The 23,131-nt window shown below is 42.8% G+C and overlaps 1 protein-coding gene across 1 annotated transcript in view; it reads right to left on the bottom strand.

The window, feature by feature from the left end:
• Positions 1-3,120: 3,120 nt before the first annotated feature.
• Positions 3,121-23,131, bottom strand: part of VILL (villin like) — a 195,916-nt gene continuing 175,905 nt past the window's right edge. Inside the window, exons 16-20 of the mRNA XM_029588369.1 lie at positions 21,028-21,172; positions 16,780-16,968; positions 16,465-16,533; positions 5,399-5,686; positions 3,121-3,840 (exon numbers count right to left, since the gene is read on the bottom strand). Coding sequence (XP_029444229.1) covers positions 3,727-3,840; positions 5,399-5,686; positions 16,465-16,533; positions 16,780-16,968; positions 21,028-21,172 — 805 coding nt within the window. The 3' untranslated portion in view covers positions 3,121-3,726. The remainder of the gene's footprint in view (positions 3,841-5,398; positions 5,687-16,464; positions 16,534-16,779; positions 16,969-21,027; positions 21,173-23,131) is intronic.

Below are 23,131 nucleotides of genomic sequence, written 5' to 3'. Positions count from 1 at the left end.
AAGTGCCTCCCCTCCACCAAGTTGCTCCTCTCTATCACTGCGATATAATTTGTACCCTGGTATAACACCTTCCCATTGCTTATCCTCCTTCCACAAGTCTATGTCATCATTCACTGCTATACACTCTAACTCTCCTTAGAGTTCTGGAATTTGCATTCAAACATTTCAAAGTGTATTTTTTGTTTGTATTAACATTTTGCTTTTCAGTTGTCAGGGATAATTTGGAATATTTTAGCTCAGGTGATTCTGTACTTATAGGCACATGGACTATTTTTCTTATTATTAGAACCTCTCTGTTGGGATGCCCGGAGTCTAATGCTTCATTAGTATCTTTCAAAGATACTTCCCTCCGAACCATGCACTGTTCAGTGACTGTCGGCTTTCCACTTTGTTCTAGTTTAAAAGCTGCTCTATCTCCTTTTTATTATTATTATCATTATTATTGTTTATTTATTTGTATACTATCAATCTGATAAAACAATCTTGGTGGTTCACAACAATCAAGTAACATAAAATAACAGTATACATAAACTGAAGTACCATAAAATATAACCTAATATACAAAAATTAAAAAATTAAAAAAATATAATCATTTTTACAATATTCGACTGCTATCGTTTTTCAGAAATGCGATGTTAAATAGCCATGTTTTCAGTGCTTTTTTAAAGATCTTAATATTCGGTTCTAGTCTTAGCTTGACCTGCATAGTATTCCAGAGTTTAGGGCCAGCTATGTTAATTGTTCTGTCCCTAACCTTACTTAAGTGTGCGCCATGAACAGTTGGAACTTGTAGGAGACCTTTGCAAATCTGAGTATTCTATTCGGTTAGCACCAGCAGTCTGGTTCCATCCTGATTAAGGTGGAGCCCATCCCTTTAGAAAAGTCTCCTCCTTCCCCAAAAGGTTCCCCAGTTCCTTACAAATCTGAATCCTTCTTCCGTGCACCATCGTCTCATCCATGCATTGAGACTCTGCTCTGCTTGCCTCTGGGGACCTGTGGAACGGGGAGCATTTTAGAGAATGCCACCCTGGAGGTTCTGGATTTAAGCTTTCTACCTGAGCCTAAATTTGGCTTCTAGAACCTCCTTCCCACATTTTCCTATGTCGTTGGTGCCCACATGTACCACGACAGCCGGCTCCTCCCCAGCACTGTCTAAAATCCTATCTAGGTGACGCATGAGGTTCACCACTTTCACACCAAGTACGTTTGCATTCTGATAAATATAGTTAGCACTGTCATGCTGTAGCACAGTGTTTATCAGCCGGCATCCATGGCACACCAGGGTGCTACAGCAGAAGTCCAGATATGCCACTAAATTTTCTACCAACCAGCCAGAATTGTCCGTATAGAGAAGAGTTGCACTGAAGAAGAGCCTTAATCGCTGCTGGCAGCTGCAAAGTCTTCTCTTTTACTCTATACTCCCTGGCCTGCAGGATTTCCTTCACCCTTCAGGAGGAATAGTTGAGGTCACTTTTTCTCCAGATATGTAAGAGTGGTGGGGAGAAAGGCTGAAATTTTTAGGTCACTTATTTGAGGAGTCTTAATTTAGGACCTTCACAGACCTTTTGGCCAAATATGAAATCCCTCATTATATTAAAATTTATATATATGACCTTTTGCGGAGGGATGTGGGGCAATTGCATGGGGTACCTGATACAGTGAAGGAAAGTGAGGGTTTGGAAGGGCTTTTGTGCTGTTCAAAGGGGGTCGTTTGATTGCTAAATTTTATTTCAGTATTACAGCTATGATATATCCAGAGAAGTCTTCGCCAGGTTTAATGTCAGTCTGGAATGACAACTTGCATATTAATCATGATGAGATGGAATGGCGGCAAATATGGAGAGTATCCCGAGAGATCTCCTTCTGTACAAAGAGTAGATAATTGCTTTTTAAGCTAATCCATTGGATGTATTGCGCCCCTCTTTTTTATGCTAAAAGTCCTAGTCATCCTTTATGTTAGTGGGGTTGTGGGATAAGGGGCGATTATTTACATATGTGGTGGACCTGCCCAATGGTGCAGAGCTTCTGGGACCAAATTTTGAGTACTTTAGGTTAAATTTGTGGTCAGTCTCCCCCGAGAGACTCTGGAATCTGTCTGTTGGGTTACTGGCAGGATAGGGGAAGTATGAGGGGGTTCAGAAAACTGACTAACCAATTACTTCGTGCAGCTCAACTTACCATAGCACAGATGTGGAAACAAGAATCTACACTCGAATGTTAGGAGGCTAAAGTAATAATATTTCAACTTTGGAAAAATTGACGTATTCTCTTAAGGGTCGATTTTTAAACCTGTGCATGAGCATCCATGAGCACGTGGTTCCCATCGCGTGCCCATGGTCGCCTTGATTTTATATTGGCGCACGCGAGTATCAATTCGAGTGCGTAAGGGAGAGGGCAATTTTACATCATACACGCAGCAACAGACTAGGCCTTTTCCCAGTTCCCTCCCCGTCTACTCCAATAAAAGACCTAGAGCGAACTTCTTAAACCCCCTAGCTAACCTGCCTCCCTTTTTCCCTGTCCGCCCCGACCCCTAAACTCCCAGTAACTAACCTAATATTTTTTAAGACTTACCTGCTCTCCGGAAGAGTAGCAGGTTGCATGCGCTGGTCGGTTGCCGGCGCGTGCTTCACCGGGACAGTGCCTAATTTTGCTGTCCCGGCCCATTCACGCCCAGAGACCACCCTCTGCCTGCCCCTTTTTCACTAACCTGTTCTTCGGTGCATACCAGGAGATACGCGTGAGGCCACGGGTCTTTGAAAATCCTTGCGGCATGCGCGCAGCCCGGCCAGGTGCATATCTCCGGGTTTTAACGCGTGCCGGGTTTTAAAACTCAGCCCTTTAGAGAGCAGAGTGATGTCTCCATATTGGAAATGGTGTTCCACGCGGTCTGAGTGTTAATAAATGTTGAGATATTGGATTGTAACTTACAGATATTGTATATTGACTATGTTATAATGTACCTGCATAATGTTCCCATGCTTTGTTAAATAAAGAGTTAAAAAAAAAAAAAAAAGAAAGGTTGGGAACCACGTTTGTAACAGAAACTGCTGAATTTTGAAGCTCTTGTTTTTCCTTTGCTTTTTATTCTTGCCAAGAACTTCTTAAACACACAAACTGAAAATTTTCCAGAAAGCCTTTATTTAATCTTCATCAAGGCACAATGTTTTCTTTTTAAAAGATATATGGAACCTGCTATCCAAGCTCAGGTTACGGGTGAGATTTTGGACCGATCCCTGACTTCGTGCATCTCATCTTACGATAATTCTAGTCCTGCTCAGAAATACCCTGGGGTCAGATGGCAGGTTAAAAATGATCTTCCCCTGTCCTCAACCCCCAACAAGCCTTTGGCCTAACTGTGTCAGACATATAAGCAGTGACCACGATTCTATATCTTTAAAAAAAAACAGCAATAAAAAAAAAAGTACCCTGCTGATCCTGCTGCACACAGCAAGACGTCTAAACATGATTCTCACTAAGCCACATTATTTGAGAGTGAAAACCAGCATTAGAAGACCTAGAGGTAACAAAGCATTGAATAAAACGCCTGCTAACTAACCCTGTTTGCAGAAAAGCATTGTAAGTTTGTCAGTCTTGTTTTGCTATATAATATATTTATGATGCAGGTTTCAATGTTCAGCCATTCCGTTATCCTAAGACAGGATGGAGTGAGGGCGGCAGGATAGCTCCCACGCTGCAGCGTCGTTCAGTGCTCAGGTTGGGTGGTTAGAACAGTCCGGTCTCCTTTTTCATGTTTTGCTGCTTCCATTTGGGCAACTTGTAGAAATCGGCCTTGCTCATCTTCAGGATGTGAAGGAAATCTGCATCGGACAGGTACATCTGTACAAGCACAAAGGCAGAAAGAAAAAGGAAGAGACGGTGAAGCTCTCTAAAGCAAAGCTGCGGCCTGCTCCGCACAGCTCCCTCTCTCGTTTTCTCAGGGTTCATGGAAGAGAGTGAAGCCATTGAATATGATTTCAGGACTCCTCACAGAACCCCAAACTGGAGTTAATTCTTTAGGGTCCATAAACTACTGAATCCTTTTCAGGGGTTGCTGGGGTAAGAATAAGGAATACACACAGAGCTGTTACTGTCTAAGCGCAATGTCTACCCAGGAACGTATATTCCTGACAGACCATAAGATGTGCAAACCGAACTAATGCTTCTTTCCACCCATCAATTTTAAAGAGGCCGAGAACATTTAGAAACCTTAATTTTAAGGTTTTATTATATATTTTTCTTCAGGAATTATTTAGCAATGTTTATTATAATGAAAAAAAAATAGGAGAACAAGTGGGAAAAAAAAGTCATATTTTTCTACTGATTTTTCTCCTGTTTAAATGCATTATCATAAACGCTAATACATTCCAGGGGAAAATAAGATACAAGCTGAAAACGAGGGCCCCAAAGAGTATTTTTAAAACGAGCAGGGTAAGCATGTGGCAAGTCACATTGTGTAAAATTTTTAAAACGTTCTTCCAATTAGGCATTCCCACTGTTATGAACCTAAGTAAATTGGGTGATGCCATGTCATTTTTCACCGGGACTCCAAATAAGCAACAGATGTCATAGGTATCCGTCATACCTATGAAACTGGCAACACAATGCCTTTGACTTCTCAGTCCTCCAGCTGCAAGGGTGTGAGGGTCAGAAAAGGAGGAAGCAGAGCACCAAGGAGGAGTTTAAACTTACGTGGTGGCTCATGGTTGTTCAAGGTAAAGTTATAAATACAGGACATTACATTACAGAAAAGTTAACACAACAAGCTCAATACACATGCATTGCCCAAAATGCCAAAGAGTGCAAAGAAGATTTTTAATAACAGGAGGATGCAGACATAATCAGAATCACATACTATTTATTCCAAAAATTCTGGGATTATGAAAAACATATTAAGATGAAAAGAAATAAGACCAAATGGAGAAATTAGGTTAACCAAGATCCTCTGAATAATCTGCCAAGCCATGCGCCATGCTTTTTTGTTTTGTAATGAACTGTAAATCCTGGAAGAAGTAATTTGTGTTAATTCAATAGAACATGCAAATATGAATCAATTATTTACTCTTTCAAATAATACAACACTCCATGAAGTTAGTAAGCAGGACATTTAAAACAAATTGGAGAAAATTCTCTTTCATTCAATGTACGTACAATTAAGCTCTGGAATTCATTGCCAGAGGAGAAGTCCATAAACAGTTATTAACCAGATAGACTTGGGAAAAGCTACTTCTTATCCCTGGGCGTTAGCAGCATGGGATCTATCTACTGTTTGGGATCCCTGTTTGGCTTGGATTGGTCACTGCTGGAAACAGGATGCTGGACTTGATGGACCTTGGTCTGACCCAGCGTGGCACTGCTTGTGTTCTTAGAAGGGAATTTACACCAAACTGACTGTTACCTCTTTTTTAGTTGGATCCACCCCATCAGGTAGGTCATCTGGAGTTTTGTTCAACAGCTGATCTGTCGAGTACCACTCATTCCCGTTGGTCTCTGCTGGAGGCACTGCATTGCTTCCATCATAGCTGTGGACTTGGCCGCCATTGCTTTGGGCTTGGTTGCCACTGTTGTAGTCATGGCTGCTATTGCTGTGAGGTCTGTAAGCAGGAGGTGCACTGGTTCTTTCAGAAGCTATAGGGCCACTGGGCTTACTTGTACTCTTTTTCTTCAGGTCAGTATTATTCAAGTCCTGTAACAAAATAAACATGGATTAGTGCTTAATGCGGAGATTATAATTAACAAATCACAAGCCCATTCATAACTTGAGGCCTGACTGGAGTGTGTCAAGTGGTGATTTTGCTTGCTTGGTACAAAAAGGCAAGAGGGGGGCCGCCCAGTCTTTTGCATTGAGTGTCACATGTATGATTTTTTTACCCATCGGTAAGAGGTTGTATGTGTGTATCCAGTGCAAAGAGCTCCGGTCACTCAGAGAACGAGTCCAATCACTGAAGGCTAGAGTGGCAGAAATGGAGGAGCTGAGGCCGACAGAGCGGTATATAGATGAGACCTTCAGGGACATTGTGGCCAAGTCCCAACTCCAGTCTGGCAGCCCTGGTGCTGTCTTGAAGGAGGAAGGTCTCTTGATTGGAAAGCATCAACCTGGTGCTGCAGGAAATGATCCTGTGCAAGGACCTCCTCTCCAGGTGGTGCATTGTCCTCTTCTACCAAGAATGTGTCTCCCAGGGCTACTGCCCAGGAGGGAAGGGTTAGGTCGGCCATCATAGTTGGTAATTCGATTATTAGGAATGAAGACAGCTGGGTGGCTGGTGGGCGTGACAATCACCTGATAATATGCCTGCCTGGTATGATGGTGGCTGACCTCACGCGTCACCTATATTGGATTTTAGACAGTGCTGGGGAGGAGCCGGCTGTCGTGGTACATGTGGGCAGCAACGACATAGGAAAATGTGGGAGGGAGGTTCTGGAAGCCAAAGTTAGGCTCTCAGGCAGAAAGATTAAATCCAGAACCTCCAGGGTAGCATTCTCTGAAATGCTCCATCTCTACGAGAAGGTCCCCAGAAGCAGGTAGAGCTCCGGAGCCTCAATGTGTGGATTGAGACGATGGTGCAAGGAAGAGGGATTCAGTTTTTTAAGGAACTGGGGAAACTTTTGAGGAAGGGGGAGTTTTCCAAATGGATGGTGGAACCAGGCTGCTGGCACTAAACTTTAAAAAGGAGATAAAACAGCTTTTAAACTAGAATAAAGGGGAAAGCTGAAAGTTGCCCAGCAGCGCATGGTTTGGAGGGAGGTATTTTCGAAGGTTACTAATGAAGCATTAGAGTTAAGTCATTCCAACAGAGAGGTTCCAATAATAAGAAAAGTAGTCCATGAACCTATAAGTAAAGAATCATCTTAGCTAAAAGATCCCAACTTATTCCTGTCAACTGAAAAGCAGAATGTTAATACAAACAAAAAATACACTTTGAAATGTTTGAATGCAAATGCCAGTAAGATAGGAGAGTTAGAGTGTATAGCAGTGAATGATGACATAGATTTTAGGGATGTGAATCGTGTCCTCGATCGTCTTAACGATCGATTTCGGCTGGGAGGGGGAGGGAATCGTATTGTTGCCGTTTGGGGGGGTAAAATATCGTGAAAAATCGTGAAAAATCGAAAAATCGCAAAACCGGCACATTAAAACCTCCTAAAACCCACCCCCGATCCTTTAAATTAAATCCCCCACCCTCCCGAACCCCCCCCCAAATGACTTAAATAACCTGCGGGTCCAGCGGCGGTCCGGAATGGCAGCGGTCCGGAACGGGCTCCTGCTCCTCAATCTTGTTGTCTTCAGCCGGCGCCATTTTCCAAAATGGCGGCGAAAAATGGCGGCGGCCATAGACGAACACGATTGGACGGCAGGAGGTCCTTCCGGACCCCCGCTGGACTTTTGGCAAGTCTCGTGGGGGTCAGGAGGCCCCCCACAAGCTGGCCAAAAGTTCCTGGAGGTCCAGCGGGGGTCAGGGAGCGATTTCCCGCCGCAAATCGTTTTCGTACGGAAAATGGCGCCGGCAGGAGATCGACTGCAGGAGGTCGTTCAGCGAGGGTTCCGGCGCCTCGCTGAACAACCTCCTGCAGTCGATCTCCTGCCGGCGCCATTTTCCGTACGAAAACGATTCGCGGCGGGAAATCGCTCCCTGACCCCCGCTGGACCTCCAGGAACTTTTGGCCAGCTTGTGGGGGGCCTCCTGACCCCCACGAGACTTGCCAAAAGTCCAGCGGGGGTCCGGAAGGACCTCCTGCCGTCCAATCATGTTCGTCTATGGCCGCTGCCATTTTTCGCCGCCATTTTGGAAAATGGCGCCGGCTGAAGACAACAAGATTGAGGAGCAGGAGCCCGTTCCGGACCGCTGCCGTTCCGGACCGCCGCTGGACCCGCAGGTTATTTAAGTCATTTGGGGGGGGTTCGGGAGGGTGGGGGATTTAATTTAAAGGGTCGGGGGTGGGTTTTAGGGGGTTTTAGTGTGCCGGCTCACGATTCTAACGATTTATAACGATAAATCGTTAGAATCTCTATTGTATTGTGTTCCATAACGGTTTAAGACGATATTAAAATTATCGGACGATAATTTTAATCGTCCTAAAACGATTCACATCCCTAATAGATTTGTGGAAGGAGGATAAGCAATGGGATGGTGTTATACCAGGGTACAAATTATATCACAGTGAGAGAGAGGAGCAACTTGATGGAGGGGAGGCACTTTATGTCTGAGATGGCATAAAGTCCAATAAGATAAAGATCCTGCAAGAGACTAAATGCACAATTGAATCTTTATGGGTAGAAATCCCTTGTGTGTTGGGGAAGAATATAGTGATAGGAGTATACTACCGTCCACCTGGTCAAGATGGTGAGACTGACAGTGAAATGGTAAGAGATATTAGGGAAGCTAACCAAATTGGTAGTGCAGTAATAATGGGAGATTTCAATTACCTCAATATTGATTGAGTAAATGCAACATCAGGACATGCTAGAGAGATAAATATTCTGGATGGAATAAATGACAGTTTTATGGAGCAATTGGTTCAGGAACCAACAAGAGAGGGAGAAATGTTATATCTAATTCTCAGTGGCGCACAGGATTTGGTGAGAGAGGTAACAATGGTGGGACCACTTGGCAATAGTGATCATAACAAGATCAAATTTGAATTAATGACTGGAAGGGAGACGTAAGTAAATCTATGGCTCTAGCTCTAAGCTTTCAAAAGGGAAATTTTGATAACATTAGAAAAATAGTTTTAAAAAACCCTGAAACATGCAGCTATAAAAGTTGAGTGTGCAACAGGCGTGTGCATTGTTAAAAATTACCATCTTAGAAGCGCAGTCCAGATGTATTCCACACATTAAGAAAGGTGGAAAGAAGGCCAAACGATTGCCAGCATGGTTAAAAAGTGAGGTGAAAGAGGTTATTTTAGCCAAAAGATCTTCATTCAAAAATTGGAAGAAGGATCCATCAGAAAAAAATAAGGTAAAGCATAAGCATTGGCAAATTAAATGTAAGTCATTGAAAAGACAGGCTAAGAGAGAATTTGAAAAGAAGATGGCCATAGAGGAAAAAGCTCATAATAAAAACTTTAAAAAATATATCAGAAGCAGAAATCCTGCGAGGGAGTCAGTTGGACCGTTAGATGATCGAGGAGTTAAAGGGGCACTTGTGGAAGATAAGGCCATCGTGAAAAGACTAAACAAATTCTTTGCTTCGGTGTCTACTTAAAAGGATGTTGGGGAGATACCCGTTCCGGAGACGGTTTCCAAGGGTGATGAGTCAAATGAACTGAACCAAATTACAGTGAACCAATAAGATGTAGTAGGCCAGATTGACAAACTGAAGAGTAGTAAATCACTTGGATTGGATGATATACACCCTAGGGTTCTGAAAGAACTCAAAATTAAATTTCGTCCCTACTATAATTAATGTCTAACCTTTCATTAAAATCATTCATTGTATGTGAAGACTGGAAGGCTGGCAAAATAACCCCGATATTTAAAAATGGCTCTAGGGGGTGATACGGGAAACTATAGACCGGTGAGCCTGACTTCAGTGCAGGGAAAAATCATGGAAACTATTATAAAAGAATACAATCACAGATCTTTTTGGCATGGTTTAATGGGACTCAGCCAACATGGATTTACTCAAGGGTAGTCTTGCCTCACAAATCTACATTTTTTTGAAGGGGTTAATAAACATGTGGAAAAAGGTGAACCAGTAGATGTGGTGTATTTGGATTTTCAGAAGGTGTTTGACAAAGACCTTCAAGAGGCTTCTAAGAAAACTAAAAGTCATGGGATAGGAAACTATGTCCTTTTACAAACTGATTGTAAGACAGGAAACAGAGAGTAGGATTAAATGGTCTGTTTTCAAAGTGGAAAAAGATAAATAGTGGAGTGCCTCGGGGATGTATACTATGACCAGTTCTTTTTAATATATTTATAAATGATCTGGAAAGGGGTACAATGAGTGAGGTGATCAAATTTGCAGATGACACAAAATTATGCAGAACAGTTAAATTTCAAGCAGATTGTGATAAACCGCAGAAGGACCTTCTGAGGTTTGAAGATTGGGCATCCAAATGGCAAATGAAATTTAATGTGGACAAGTGCAAGGTGTTGCATATAGGGAAAAATAACCCTTGCTATATTTACACGATGTTAGGTTCCATATTAGGAGTTATTAACCATGAAAGATCTGGGCATCATAGTGGATAATACATTGAAATTGTCAGCTCACTGTGCTGTGGCAGTTAAAAAAGCAAACAGAATGTTAGGAATTCTTAGGAAGGGAATGATGAATAAAGCGGTGGATGTCATAATGCCTCCATATCACTCCATGGTGAGAGTGCACCTTATGTGAAATTCTGGTCGCCGTATCTAAAAAAAAAGATATAGTTGAACTGTAGAAGGTACAGAGAAAGGTGACCAAATTGATAAAGGGCATGGAATGGATCCCCTGTGAGGAAAGAGGTTAGGGCTATTCAGCTTGGAGAAAAGACGGCTGAGGGGGGATATGTTAGAGGTCTACAAATCATTAAAGGACTTGAACAGGTAAGAATGAATTGGTTATTTACTCTCTCAAATAATAGAAGGACTAGGGGGCACTCCATGAAGTTAGCAAGTAGCACAAATCAGACAACATTCTTTTTCACTCAATGCATAATTAAGCTCTGGAATTCATTGCCAGAGGATGTGATTATGGCAGTTAATGTAACTGGATTTAAGAAAGGTTTGGATAAGTTCCTAGAGTAGAAGTCCATAAACTGCTATTAATCAATAAGGAATAGCCACTATTTGTTACCAGCATTAGTAGCTTGGGATGTATTTAATGTTTGGGTATTTGCCAGGTACTTGTGACTTAGATTGGCCACTGTTGGACACAGGATGCTGGGCTTGATGAGGAGGGTAGAAGTTCCCCTGGCTCTGGCAGCCGATATTCCTGCACAGATTGTGGAGAATTCTGTGCAGAACTAATTCTGTGGTGCCTTGAATCAGTATTGTGCCATTATACAACCATATGCAGCAGTAAAGATTTATTTGGACACTAACCCACTGGCTCCATTGACTTATTTGGCACTGCCAGCACTTACAAGGATCATTAATTATCGCCTCTCCCAGGGAGTCAGGAAAAGAGAGTTAGTCACCCTGCACTGAGACCCGATAGGACTCCTTTCTTCCCCCAGGCAAAATAACCTACACCCTGGGAAGGAAGGGAGGTTGGAGAGCTAGCCAGGGTCCCTCCCCCAAAGAATTACAAATTAGTTTATGGTCTTACCTATGCTAAGGTTGCACACTGGGGCGGAACCTTAGTTACATAAACTTTATAAATTAGTCTTTATAAATTACTTTATAAATTACTCTTTATAAATTACTTTATAAACTTTATAAATTACTCTTTTGGATAGTAGAAAGACTAGGGGGCACTCCATGAAGTTAGCATGGGGCACATTTAAAACTAATCGGAGAAAGTTCTTTTTTAATCAACGCACAATTAAACTCTGGAATTTGTTGCCAGAGGATGCGGTTGGTGCAGTTAGTATAGCGGTGTTTAAAAAAGAATTGGATAAGTTCATGGAGGAGAAGTCCAATACCTGCTATTAAGTTCACTTAGGGGCGGATTTTAAAAGCCCTGCTCGCGTAAATCCGCCTGGATTTACGCGAGCAGGGCCTTGCGCGCCGGCGCACCTATTTTCCATAGGCCTGCCGGCGCGCGCAGAGCCCCGGGACTCGCGTAAGTCCTGGGGTTTTTGTTGGGGGCATGTCGGGGGCGTGTCGGGGTGGGGCTGATCGACGGGGCATTTTGGGGGCGGGCCCGGGGGCGTGGTTTCGGCCCAGGGCGGTCCGGGGGCATGGCCGCGCCCTCCGGAACCGCCCCCGGGTCGCGTCTCGGCGCGCTAGCGGCCCGCTGGCGCGCGGGGATTTACTTCTCCCCTCCGGGAGGCGTAAATCCCTGGACAAAGGTAGGGGGGGGGTTTAGATAGGGCCGGGGGGGTGGGTTAGATAGAGGAAGGGAGGAGAAGATGAGGGGAGGGCGAAAGCGAGTTCCCTCCGAGGCCGCTCGGCTCGGCGCGCGCCGGCTGCACAAAATCGGCAGCCTTGCGCGCGCCGATCCTGGATTTTAGCAGATACGCGCGGCTACGCGCGTATCTGCTAAAATCCAGCGTACTTTTGTTTGCGACTGGTGCGCCAACAAAAGTACGCGAACGCGCATTTTTTGTAAATCTATCCCTTAGAGAATAACCACTGCCATTAGCAATGGCAACATGGACTAGACTTAGTTTTTGGATACTTGCCAGGTTCTTATGGCCTGGATGGGCCACTGTTAGAAACAGGATGCTGGGCTTGATGGACCCTTGGTCTGACCCAGTATAGCATTTTCTTATGTTCTTATGATTCTTATGTTGGACATATTAATTTCCAAATATTTAATGAAGTCACCTGTCCACTTAAATTTATTTATTTATTTATTTTTGATTTTTTTATACCGATCTTCCTGCATTAAATACAAATCAAACCGGTTTACAAGGAACAAGAAACTGCCTGAACGGCGATACATAGAACTAAGAACATACAATATAAACAGGACAACACAGTTAAAATTTAAAATTTAACTGAACAGAGAAGATAAATATTTACAATGGTAGCATTCAACTAAAATATCCTTATCCTCTTTCCTAATATTCAGTTCTAAAATGTCAGTCTTTGAGGCATTAATCTTAGAACCTGATAATTCACCAAAAAGCTTTACTGTAGCCATGATAGTCTTTAACGAACATACAGGATCACAAATATATAGCAAGATGTCGTCTGCAAATGATGCTATTTTGTGTTCACAACCAGACATTTTACTAAACCCTCATATTTATATGCGCCATAATTCTGGCTACTAAAGGCTCAAGAAATAATACAAAAATAAGTGGTGAAAGCGAGCAGCCTTATCTAATGCCACTTTCTAAAAGAAAGGACTTGGATAGATGACCATTAACTCGCACCTTTGCTTCTGGGCGTGAATACATATACTTTACCCAAGTTATAAAATGATCTCCAAATCCAAATGTAATTAAGATATAGAACAAATACTTCCATTCTACACATTCAAAGGACATCTCTGCATTTAGGGCCACAAGAATGGTATCATTTAACCATATGGATAAGAATAGTTGTCCTCCTTACATTATCAATCCCTTGTCTACCTGTTATAAAGCCCGTTTGATCAGGGTGTATTAGGTGTGTCATATTTTTAAGTCTGTTTGCAAGCATCTTCACCAAGAGTGTGGATTCTTAGTTGGATGTCCTGAGTTAGCTTTTTAAGGCGGCATACCCTATACTGAACCCATTTGATTATTTTCCGTGATAGGATTTTGGGGTCTCTCTGCATAGAGACTGGGAACAGAAAGAAGACAAAGAGTGCCTCATCCCTGTACTGTTTTGCCCACGTTTTGGTAACTGTTTAGTTGTCTGAGAAGGACATTTTCCCACATGTCCTGCCTCTGGTTTTTGTTACTGAGAACCCTAGGGCCCAGGGACTCAGTTGAAGTGGAGGAGTAGCCTAGTGGTTCGAGCAGTGGGCTACAAACTCGGAAAACCAGGGTTCAAGCCCCATGTTGCTCCTTGTAGCCTTGGGCAAGTCACTATTGCCTCAGGTACAAATTTTGGGGTCGGGTTTATAACCAGGGGATGGCGATGTGATCAGCTTTTATTCCCTAACCCCCCACCTAAGTTTCCTCCCCTTTCCTCTCTCCATCCCATACCCTAACCCTACCTATCTACCCTATTTTTTTTTTTTTTGTTCTGTAGCTTATCTACTCTGATGAGCAGCAGTAAGTTACGCGGCACGTGCTTCCCTGGGACAGTGTCGAATGGCGCTCTCTCAGCCCGCCACCCCTTTGGAGAGGCCCAGTACTTCGGCGCGTAACGGGGGTTACGCACACGGCCGGGCCCTTCGGAAAATGCCCCCAAAGCCCAGCCACAGGCGTAACCCCCATTATTTAACGCGTGTGGCCCTTTTAAAATCAGGCCGTTAGATTGTAAGCCCTCTGGGGATAGGGAAATACCCACAGTACCCGAATGTAATCTGCTTTGAAGTGCCGAAAAGCAGAATATAAATAAATAAGATTAAAGGAGCAGTGCCTTTTCTTTTGAAAGGACTGGGGAAGCTGAAGAGGCGTCATCAAGGATGAATGGACTCGCAACCATTTCCAAGGAGAAGATGTAAGAATTCTGTGTAAGCTCAGGGTTAAGCACCAGGGAAGAGTTATGTGATAAGGTGCCCGCAGGTGCTCTACAGGAAGAACTAGTGATATATGATATGAGTCCTTGTATTACACTTGCAAGTGAGAGTCATTTACGAGGATGAAAATCCTGGTGCCCTACCGGTGCCACAGTGAAGATTATTAGTAAAGACTCTGGAACATTATGAGAACTGGGATTTTTTATGTTGATTTTGCATGGGGATAAATTCCTTCCCATTTGTATGGGAAGATTTGGGGATTGAGGTAAAGAGTTGAAGTTCAAAGTGATGAGAAGAAGAGAGTCAAATTACTCAAGGAACTGGATGTTCTAATTGGATTACTGGTTACTGGAGAAGGAAGGCTCCAAATATATTGCAGCTCAGTTTCAAGTGAATTTTCACTTTTGAGTTTGTAAAGAAAGCATCAATTCACTTTTGCAACCTATCAGTAAAGGTTGGAACCCAGACAGCTTCCCGCCTGGTTATTGTTGCTCTTAAGTAAAGAGATCGTCAGTGCTGTTTACAGAGTGTGTGAAAAAAGACTGGGGTGTGAATAACGCAAATAGGCCTTGAAGCTAAGCTCCCCCCCCCCCCCCCACACACACAGGGGATCCTGGATTCTCAGAGTGGTGTGCTATCCTTGTGTGAACTGTGTAAATCAGGTCTAAACTTGACGTGTGCTTTTGGGATAGTATCAGGGTTTTCCCACCCAGCGGCTATATTAGAAAATCATTGAAAAGCAGGAAATGTTTTATGAAAATGTAAAGAGATAAAGATTAAGATATACATTGTGGGTGATACATTTTTATTGAACTAAATACATTATGTTCCCTCCATCAGGTCAATGCAAGGGAGCACAGCTTGCGAAAGGCAGCCAGAAATGTATTAAGTGATTCTAACAGATTGCTATCACTTAGTGCTTATTTGTTGATTCTTATTCCTATGTATTCAGGTGGACAGACACAGCAACCATGCTGCTTTACCCAAGAAAAATACTAAGTCATTTTGTATTTATGAAGAAAATCAAAAGGTGTCAACAAAGAACTAGCAAAGTAGTAAGAGACTGCACATTTATGAGATTCCTGAATACTTTAAGATGCAGGCTTCGGGAAATGCTAACACTGAATGCCTGTGGTGACGAGATTAGTGGTCCTGAAAGCTTAAAAGCATCACTTCTCCCTAACTGCTTTGCCAGTTTTCTTCTGACAAATTGTAGTTTTGGTGATTTAATTTCTTCTACTTTCTGGAAGATGGGAAAGCTCATCAGGCAGTCATGGAAAATGCCATCAAACCATGTCGAATGCTGCTCTGCTCTCTAACAATGCTAGGCAACATAAGGCCATTGGGATGGAACTGGACATCCTAATGACTGTCAAGTAACTTCCATCCTGTCTAACTTCTAAAACTCGTATCAATATTTACTATACTTCTTGTCATCAAGGTATCTAATAAGTCTGGAGGAGAGGGGGGGGGGGGGGCCAGAGGAGGGGCTAATTCGGAACCTCTGCCCTAGGTGCATAAAAAGTTGACCCTGATACTGATCAGCAATAGGGCAGGAGCTACAACAGCAAATATGGACAGCTGTTCCCCACTCTTCGATCTTAGGATGAAACCTCTCAGTGGGGAGAGGGGACCCTGCTCCAGATGATTCTCCCTGGGCCCCTCACCCCTCTCCAGTCAGCCACGGCTTTGCCTTGCAATAAGTCCCCATGTGGGAATTTTATGCAAATAGCAAATTTCACAAGAGACTTCGCAATTTTATAAGAGATAGCAAATTTCACAAGAGACTTTGCAATATAATGTAAATAATGTAAATAATGTAATCCTAACTGCTCGGCTCTCTTATTCTAATTCTCTTCCCAGTTTTAAGACCCTTGTTGTAATGTAACTTTTGATCTCTTTGCACTTGTTTATGTTCCGTTTTTTGTTCTCACCCCTTGTTGCATGTAAACCGGCATGATGTGGTTTCTAATCACGAATGCTGGTATAGAAAAACGCTAAATAAATAAATAAATAAATAAATAAAATATGCTCCTTGCGGATTTATTTTATGATTTTTTTGGAAGTAAAAAGTACAATCTGATATCCAGTTTAAACCAGCCCTCTCTGGAGAACTAACTCAAACTGGGGGGGTTTAAATTTTCTAGGGACAACCCAAGTCAGCCAGAAGAACCAGATCGTTCAGCATTTGGGGTTTTTTTTTCCCAAACTACGGGACATATTAACTTTCGTAAACTCCGTATACACTTACCACACTTATTTGATTTATAGCAGACACATCTCCCAGGCTTTTCTTCATGTCCTCATAGGACTTACCATCCTGAAAGAGAAGAATTTGTACATTCAGATAAAGAGACCCATGGAAAGCAGCTCAATGCAGACATTTGTCAGTGAGGGATAATGTAGCACAGTTCAAACGAGCCGATCACAGAATTTACACAAAAGCAGATTATACAAAGCAAAACTAAGTAGTAAGGGTTTCTGTCTTTTCAAAATAAATGTGAGATTTCTGCAAATTGTGAAACAGTTCTTCTCAAAAGCGACTATATACATTTTAGAAACTTACACTCCACTTATGTGGATCCCAAGCATTGAACCAGCCAGTAAATGTTGGTGGCTCAAATCCTTGCTTCACCATTATTATAGGGGTTGCTAAATCCCGCCCAGCCGGGTGGGCCCTAAGGTACTCTCTGGCTGAAGTAATGGATTCATTCTTCTCATAGTCATTGGATGATTTCCCAATCCAAAGGAAAATCTAAAGCAAAAAGAAATAAAAGGAATAAAACAAAGGTGAAAGTGCTCATAATATATTCTTGGTGAGCTGTGTTCCAACCAATCAGGTTAATGGGAATAAAATATAAAACATTTAACTGAATCTCTTGGAGCACCAGCACAGCGCTTGGAACGTTGATCCTACCCTATGTAAGTAAAATCCGATAATTGACCTGAGTGATGTCAACGCAGTTTATAATCCATGGGCCTGACATCACTCCTGTGAACTATGATGGAAATAAGGGGGCAATTTTCCAAGAGTTTAGGCTCCTAATGTTTGGAGATAGGTTACTAAATTAGTTCTTTTGAAAATGTGCAAGGGCTGAGCCCCTAAATTTAGGTGCCTAAAATGTGAGTGGTTATAGAGGGGCAGAGTTAGGGCAGGAGTTTAGCACTTGTCTTCGGAACTAGGCACCTAATTTAGAAGCCTAAATCTAGGCAAATAAATAGCAGGCCTAAATTCAGGACTCTAACTTTTAGGGCTTAAATATATGTGAATTTTCAGTTGAAAACTTAAGTACTTAAGTTCAGCTAAAAATAGGTACCTAACTTAGGAGCCTAATTTAAAGGCCTAAATTGAGGAGCTCAGCTTTTTTTGAATATCTGCCCCAAGAGGTCTGCTTTTCTCTCTGTTGAGTAACGATCAATGGAATGCTCTTGAAACATTTATAGAAAGAGACTTTTAACAAGAAGCTCCTTGCAGAATTAATGGCGCCTACACTTTCCAGAATGTGTGCACGCATACACATCCAGGCATATCTCTGGATTAAAAAAAGACAGCTCTGTTAAGAAGCCCTTGGACCCCTCACAGGTCCGGAACATTTCAGGCAGATAGAACATTAAGCACTAAAATGTAGATTTTAAAAGCGCTGCTCACACAAAAATTCCTGTCTATGTGTATGTGGGCCGCACGCGAGCAGCACAGATTTTAAAAAGCCGCAAAGTACACGTGTTTCTACCCATGCACGTGTCAAAAATAAGAGGGTGGAAAAGGAGCAAAGCATGAGCAGGGCGGGCCAATGATTACACACATAACGCCATATTTTAAAAGTGGCGACCAGTGCGTGTTGGCTTGGTATTCACATAACTTTACTGCTTCTCCAGTCTGTAGTTCTAGGGCTCACAGGTGAGGGGTCTGGGTCAACTGGGGGGGCGTAGAGGATGAAGAACTAGAGGGGTCTGGAAGACCTCGATATTAACTGGGAAAACTGGTGGACTAATTGGAAAAACTGGGTTCTCCCTCGCGCAAGCCTACATACGCAGGTAAAAACCGATAAAGTCCTATGGAAAACATGTGCGGTAACTATGCTCCTCTTAAAATTAGGAGCAAATTTATGCGCGGTTTGTGTATTTTAAAACATATGGGGGCAGAATTTTAAAACAGCGCACATGGAGTTCATTTGTATGTGCTACCCGGCGCTCACAAATGTACACCCGATTTTATAACATGCGTGCGCTGCCTCGCACATGTTATAAAATCCAGGGTCGGTGCGCGCAAGGGGGTGAACACTTGTGCACCTTGCGCACGCCGAGCCCTAGGGGAGGCCCGATGGCTTTCCCCATTCCCTCCGAGGCCGCTCCAAAATTGGAATTTTGAAATAGTGTGCACACTTGCATACATACATAAATAGTGTGCACACTTGCATACATACATTCTGAGGACGCTCCAAAATTGGAGCGGCCTCGGAAGGAACTTTCCTTTCGCTCCCCTTTCGCTCCCCCCCCCACCTTTCCCTCCCTTCCCCTATCTAACCCACCCACCAGCCCTACCTAAATCCCCCCCTTACCTTTGTTCTGTAAGTTATGCCTGCCCGAGGCAGGCATAACCTGCGGCATACCGTCCCCCAGCACGGCCGCTGTGCCGGAGGCCTCGGTCCTGCTCCCGGACCGGTGCCATGCCCCCGGCCCCGCCCCCTTCTGGCCCCTTTTTCAAAGCCCCGGGACATATGCTTGTCCCGGGGCTTGTGCGCGCCTCCGAGCCTGTGCAAAATAGGCTCGTCGCGCGCAGGGGCAGGTTTTCGGGGTTACGTGCGTAACCCTTTGAAAATCTGCCCCACGGGGTAGATTTTTAAACATATGCATGCATGTCCATGTGCAAGCCACCCGGCGCTTGCACATGAACGAGCGATTTTATAACATGTGCGCACCGGCGCTCGCATGTTATAAAATCTGGGGCAGCGTGCGCAAGGGGGAGGGGGGTGGAATATTGCAATTTTTGTGTGGCGACCCATCACAGCCTCCCCCAGTTCCTTCTCAGTCTGCTCCAATTAAGGAGCGGACTGGGAGGGAACTTTCCTACCACAACCCATACTCCCTCCCTCTTCCCCTGTCCTCCCTGACCCCTTAAGAGTTCCTACCTGCTGCTGGCACGCAATCCCCTGGCACAGCGGCAAATGGCCGCTGTACCGACCGCCTCCAGCCCTGCCCCTCCCTGCCCCCGCCCCTTGGAAGAGGCCTGGCTCTTGTGCACATAACAGGGGTTACACGTGCGGCCGGGCTCCTTCTAAAATGTGCGCGGTGCGAGCCAGGCCCAGCCACGCATATAAACCTCAGATTTTACATGCGGGGGGATTTTTTTAATTTGGCCGTATGTATGCAAGTGTGCGCACTATTTCAAATTCCAGTGTATCTTTGCTTGCACACTAATATGCACATGTATGGGCACACGCGTGTTTATTTTCAAATTGTCCTGTAAGAGGCCAATATTAAAAAAAAAAAAAGCTGAACTTCTATTTAGGTGGCTATTTTCAACCAATCTTAGAAACCAAAGTTTTCAGCTGAAAATTCACAAACGTAGGTACCTAAAACTTAGTGGCCTAGATTTAGGTCTGTTAATCATGTTCCTAGATTCAGGGTCCTAAATTAGGTGCCTAGTTCTGAAAATCAGTGCTAAGCTTCAAACTTTGAGGTAAAAGAATTGCTTGCACTAAGATACCCATGTACATAAGTATCTGGGCCCAGTGCGAGAAAGTCATATTTTAAAATGGCCCAATTATGTGCACATATGCAAGCAAAGCGAGCGGAAAAAAGGGACATAGTTAGGGTCTGTCAGGGGCATGGCCAACATTTACACGCAAGAGGCCATTATCCACACTTAGTGGGAGTGCAGGCTGAAGAACCAGAGGGAACTGGATGACCTAGAGATAGACTGGAAGAACTGGTGGACTAATTGGTCAAACTGGCTATTTTCTTTACTTTCACATGTTTTAAAATGACACATTAAAGCCAACAAATTCCTAAGGAAGACAATGCAAACAATGTCTAGACGTGTAACCGCTTAAAATTAGGTGCACACATGCACGCGCTAGGTGTATTTAAAATAGTACACATGCACTCGCTCGGATGATTTAAAATCCCTGAATAGGTGCCCTTGCCCACTCATATGTGCGTATGTGGGTGCACATGCATTCGCTCTAAAGTCACTGTCTTTGTTTCCCTACCTAACTCTGCCCCGTAGTCACCCTCTTTTTAGTTTCCTAAATTTAGACTCCTAATGTAATTAGGAGCCTACATTTAGGGACTCAGCCCTAATAAATCTTCATCAATTTAGGATCCTAACTCTACAAGTTGAAAGCCTAAGCTCTTTCAAAATTGGCCCCCAAATTGGCTCTTTTGAAATTTACAAAGGCTGAATCCCTAAATGTAAGCCTCTAGTTTCATTAGGATCCAAAATTTAGGAGACTAAAAAGTGAGTGGCTACAAGGGAGGAGTTGGGGTGAGGAGGCAAAGTTAGGAGCTTAGCATGGATTTTCAGAACTAGGCACCTAAATTAGGGGTCTAAATGTAGGCAGACAAATAGCAACTCTAAATTCAAACTCCTAAATTTTAAGCTTCTATATAGTTAGGCTCAAAGGTTAGGCCCCTAAGTTCAGCTGAAAATAGGCACCTAATTTAGGAGCTCAGCTTTTCTGAATAATGTCCTCCAAGTTTATTCAGGCAAGGTGGGACAAACACACACACATACACACATGGTGATCTCATAATGCTTTTTCTTTGTTGAAAGTAGGCTAAAAATTGAGTTTTAAAGAAACTTTTCACTCACTTCTTCCCAGGTATCTAACAACATGACATCATCTTCATCTAGGTCTTCCTGTGAGAAGTCCACGATCTCAGTCATTATAAACCGCCCTGTCTGATTGGAGCACTCAAACAGGCGGGGTTGGTGCTGCATCACTGCTTCTTGAAATCTAGATCACATGAATTAGAAAAGTAAGCCAATTGTGAATCTGTTCTCTGACAATGGCAGACATATACAGGTTTTTACAAAATTGGATATTCACAAGAGAAGTAAGTCAAAAAGGATTTCCAAACAGAAACCAAAAAAATCAAAATATTCCTTGAACTAAATTTGAATGCATTCTCCTATTTTTAGAAATCAAAATAATAAACTTGAATATCTTAAGGAAAATATTTCAAAAAGGGCCCAGCTATATTATTTGTGCAGGCGTTTATTTTCCAGACAAGGCTGAATCAGTGCATCTGACTGGCTGATTCAACCTGGTGCACGATGCTGAAATACACAGCAAAATCCTAAGTTGCATACAAACACACAGGTCTACAAAGTGTTGTCAGTGCTTCCATGGTCTGCATGGGTAGAACAGTGTAAAGCAAACCTTCAGTGCCTTGTTCCAAATTAAGGATCTGCTGGGCCCAGCTTTGTGGCTCAGGCTATTGCACAGTATTTTGTATGCTGTGTCTATCATGGCCCGACGGGCCTAGGAACACTATCAAGATGGTGCATGCAGCCCCAGGGAGGGAGGAACAATGGGTGCTGCTACAGTGGAGATCCCTGCTGCTAAAGAGTGGCACTCAGCATGCCGTTGGGGAAGGGGGCAAGCAAAAATAGCAAGACAAAAGGGGTGAGAAGTATAAAGAAAAATGTGGAAAAAAGTTTGCTAACCTCCAAAAGTGTTACAGGTTTATCAATTTGGTTAGACAAACTTTTTTTTAATGAAAATCCGAAGTGGATTCAAAAATCAACATTTTAACTTCGGAAAAAAGCCAAACTAGATTTCATTAGATCTCTGGACTTCCTTTGAATTTTTTACAAAGATCAGATATGACCTTTTTTGGGTTCACTTTGGATATTCCTCTGATTTACCAGGCTAAATCAGATGGACTTTATTAATTAATCTGGACAAAATCCAACATTTCTGTCAAATTTGTAGCTGGTTAAAATCAGGCTAGTTTTGAGTTTCAAGTCAAATTGTACTTCTAACAAAAGTAATGCCATCTGATTTTTTGTTGATGGTCTTAACTCTCCGCCATAAAGAACTACTCATTAGTTTTACTACAAATCTGGGGATGAAAAAAAAAAACTTAACATTAAATATAATAGATACAGATACGAAATCCATGATTAGCTCAAGGCTAGACATAACATTTTGCCATAGTATATTTTTGAAAAAATAAGATTGGTGGAGGGAAAGCTCTTTAAAACCATGGAAAGAAAGCTATAAGTTCTGAAAGAAATCAGGGATATATTTTTTGGACTTGAAAGAATAGAATATTGAAAATATTTCAGTTGCGCATCACTAAGAAAGCTGCTTAAAATAAGGAATGACCTTGATAATTAAGTAACTGATTGCTGCAGGTAACATAAATATTAAAAATACACGAAAATAAAATGCAGAATGGTGTTAAAATTATGGAAAATTTAAAAAAAATCAAGGAAAAAGGTCAAGAGGAATTTCCTAAACTGTAGTACAATCATGGAAAAGGGCAAAAATAATACAAAATACCAAAAGCCATAGTTTCAGTGCCTTCCATGATCGTCCTACCAAACATATAGGCCAAGTCAGTCATATTCACTCAAGACTCTCCTGTAAGCAAAGAGAAGCATCATGATTTGGTACCAGCTGTATTTTCACAAAGGAAAAGACCTTTTTTTTTTGTTTCTTTGTCTAGGACATGGGTTCCCAACCTTTTGGAGAGTGTGGACTCCCTTTTAACCTCCAAATGTTTTGTGGACCCCCACATGGCATTTATTTCAATTTGACAAGCAGTTAAATGCCATATGGAAAAATGATTAATGTTCTGAATGTTTGTACAGCGCTGAATGCTCACCCTCCTCTCCTCTCTCCTCCCCAATTGCCTTCCCTCCTGCCCTGCAAGCTTCCACCCTTGTCCCCCTTCCCTCCTGCCCT

This window comes from Rhinatrema bivittatum, chromosome 2 (genome assembly GCF_901001135.1).
Source record: "Rhinatrema bivittatum chromosome 2, aRhiBiv1.1, whole genome shotgun sequence".
Taxonomy (NCBI): domain Eukaryota; kingdom Metazoa; phylum Chordata; class Amphibia; order Gymnophiona; family Rhinatrematidae; genus Rhinatrema; species Rhinatrema bivittatum.
The sequence above is the reverse complement of the archived record's forward strand: the minus strand, read 5'-3'. Positions and strand labels throughout refer to the sequence as shown.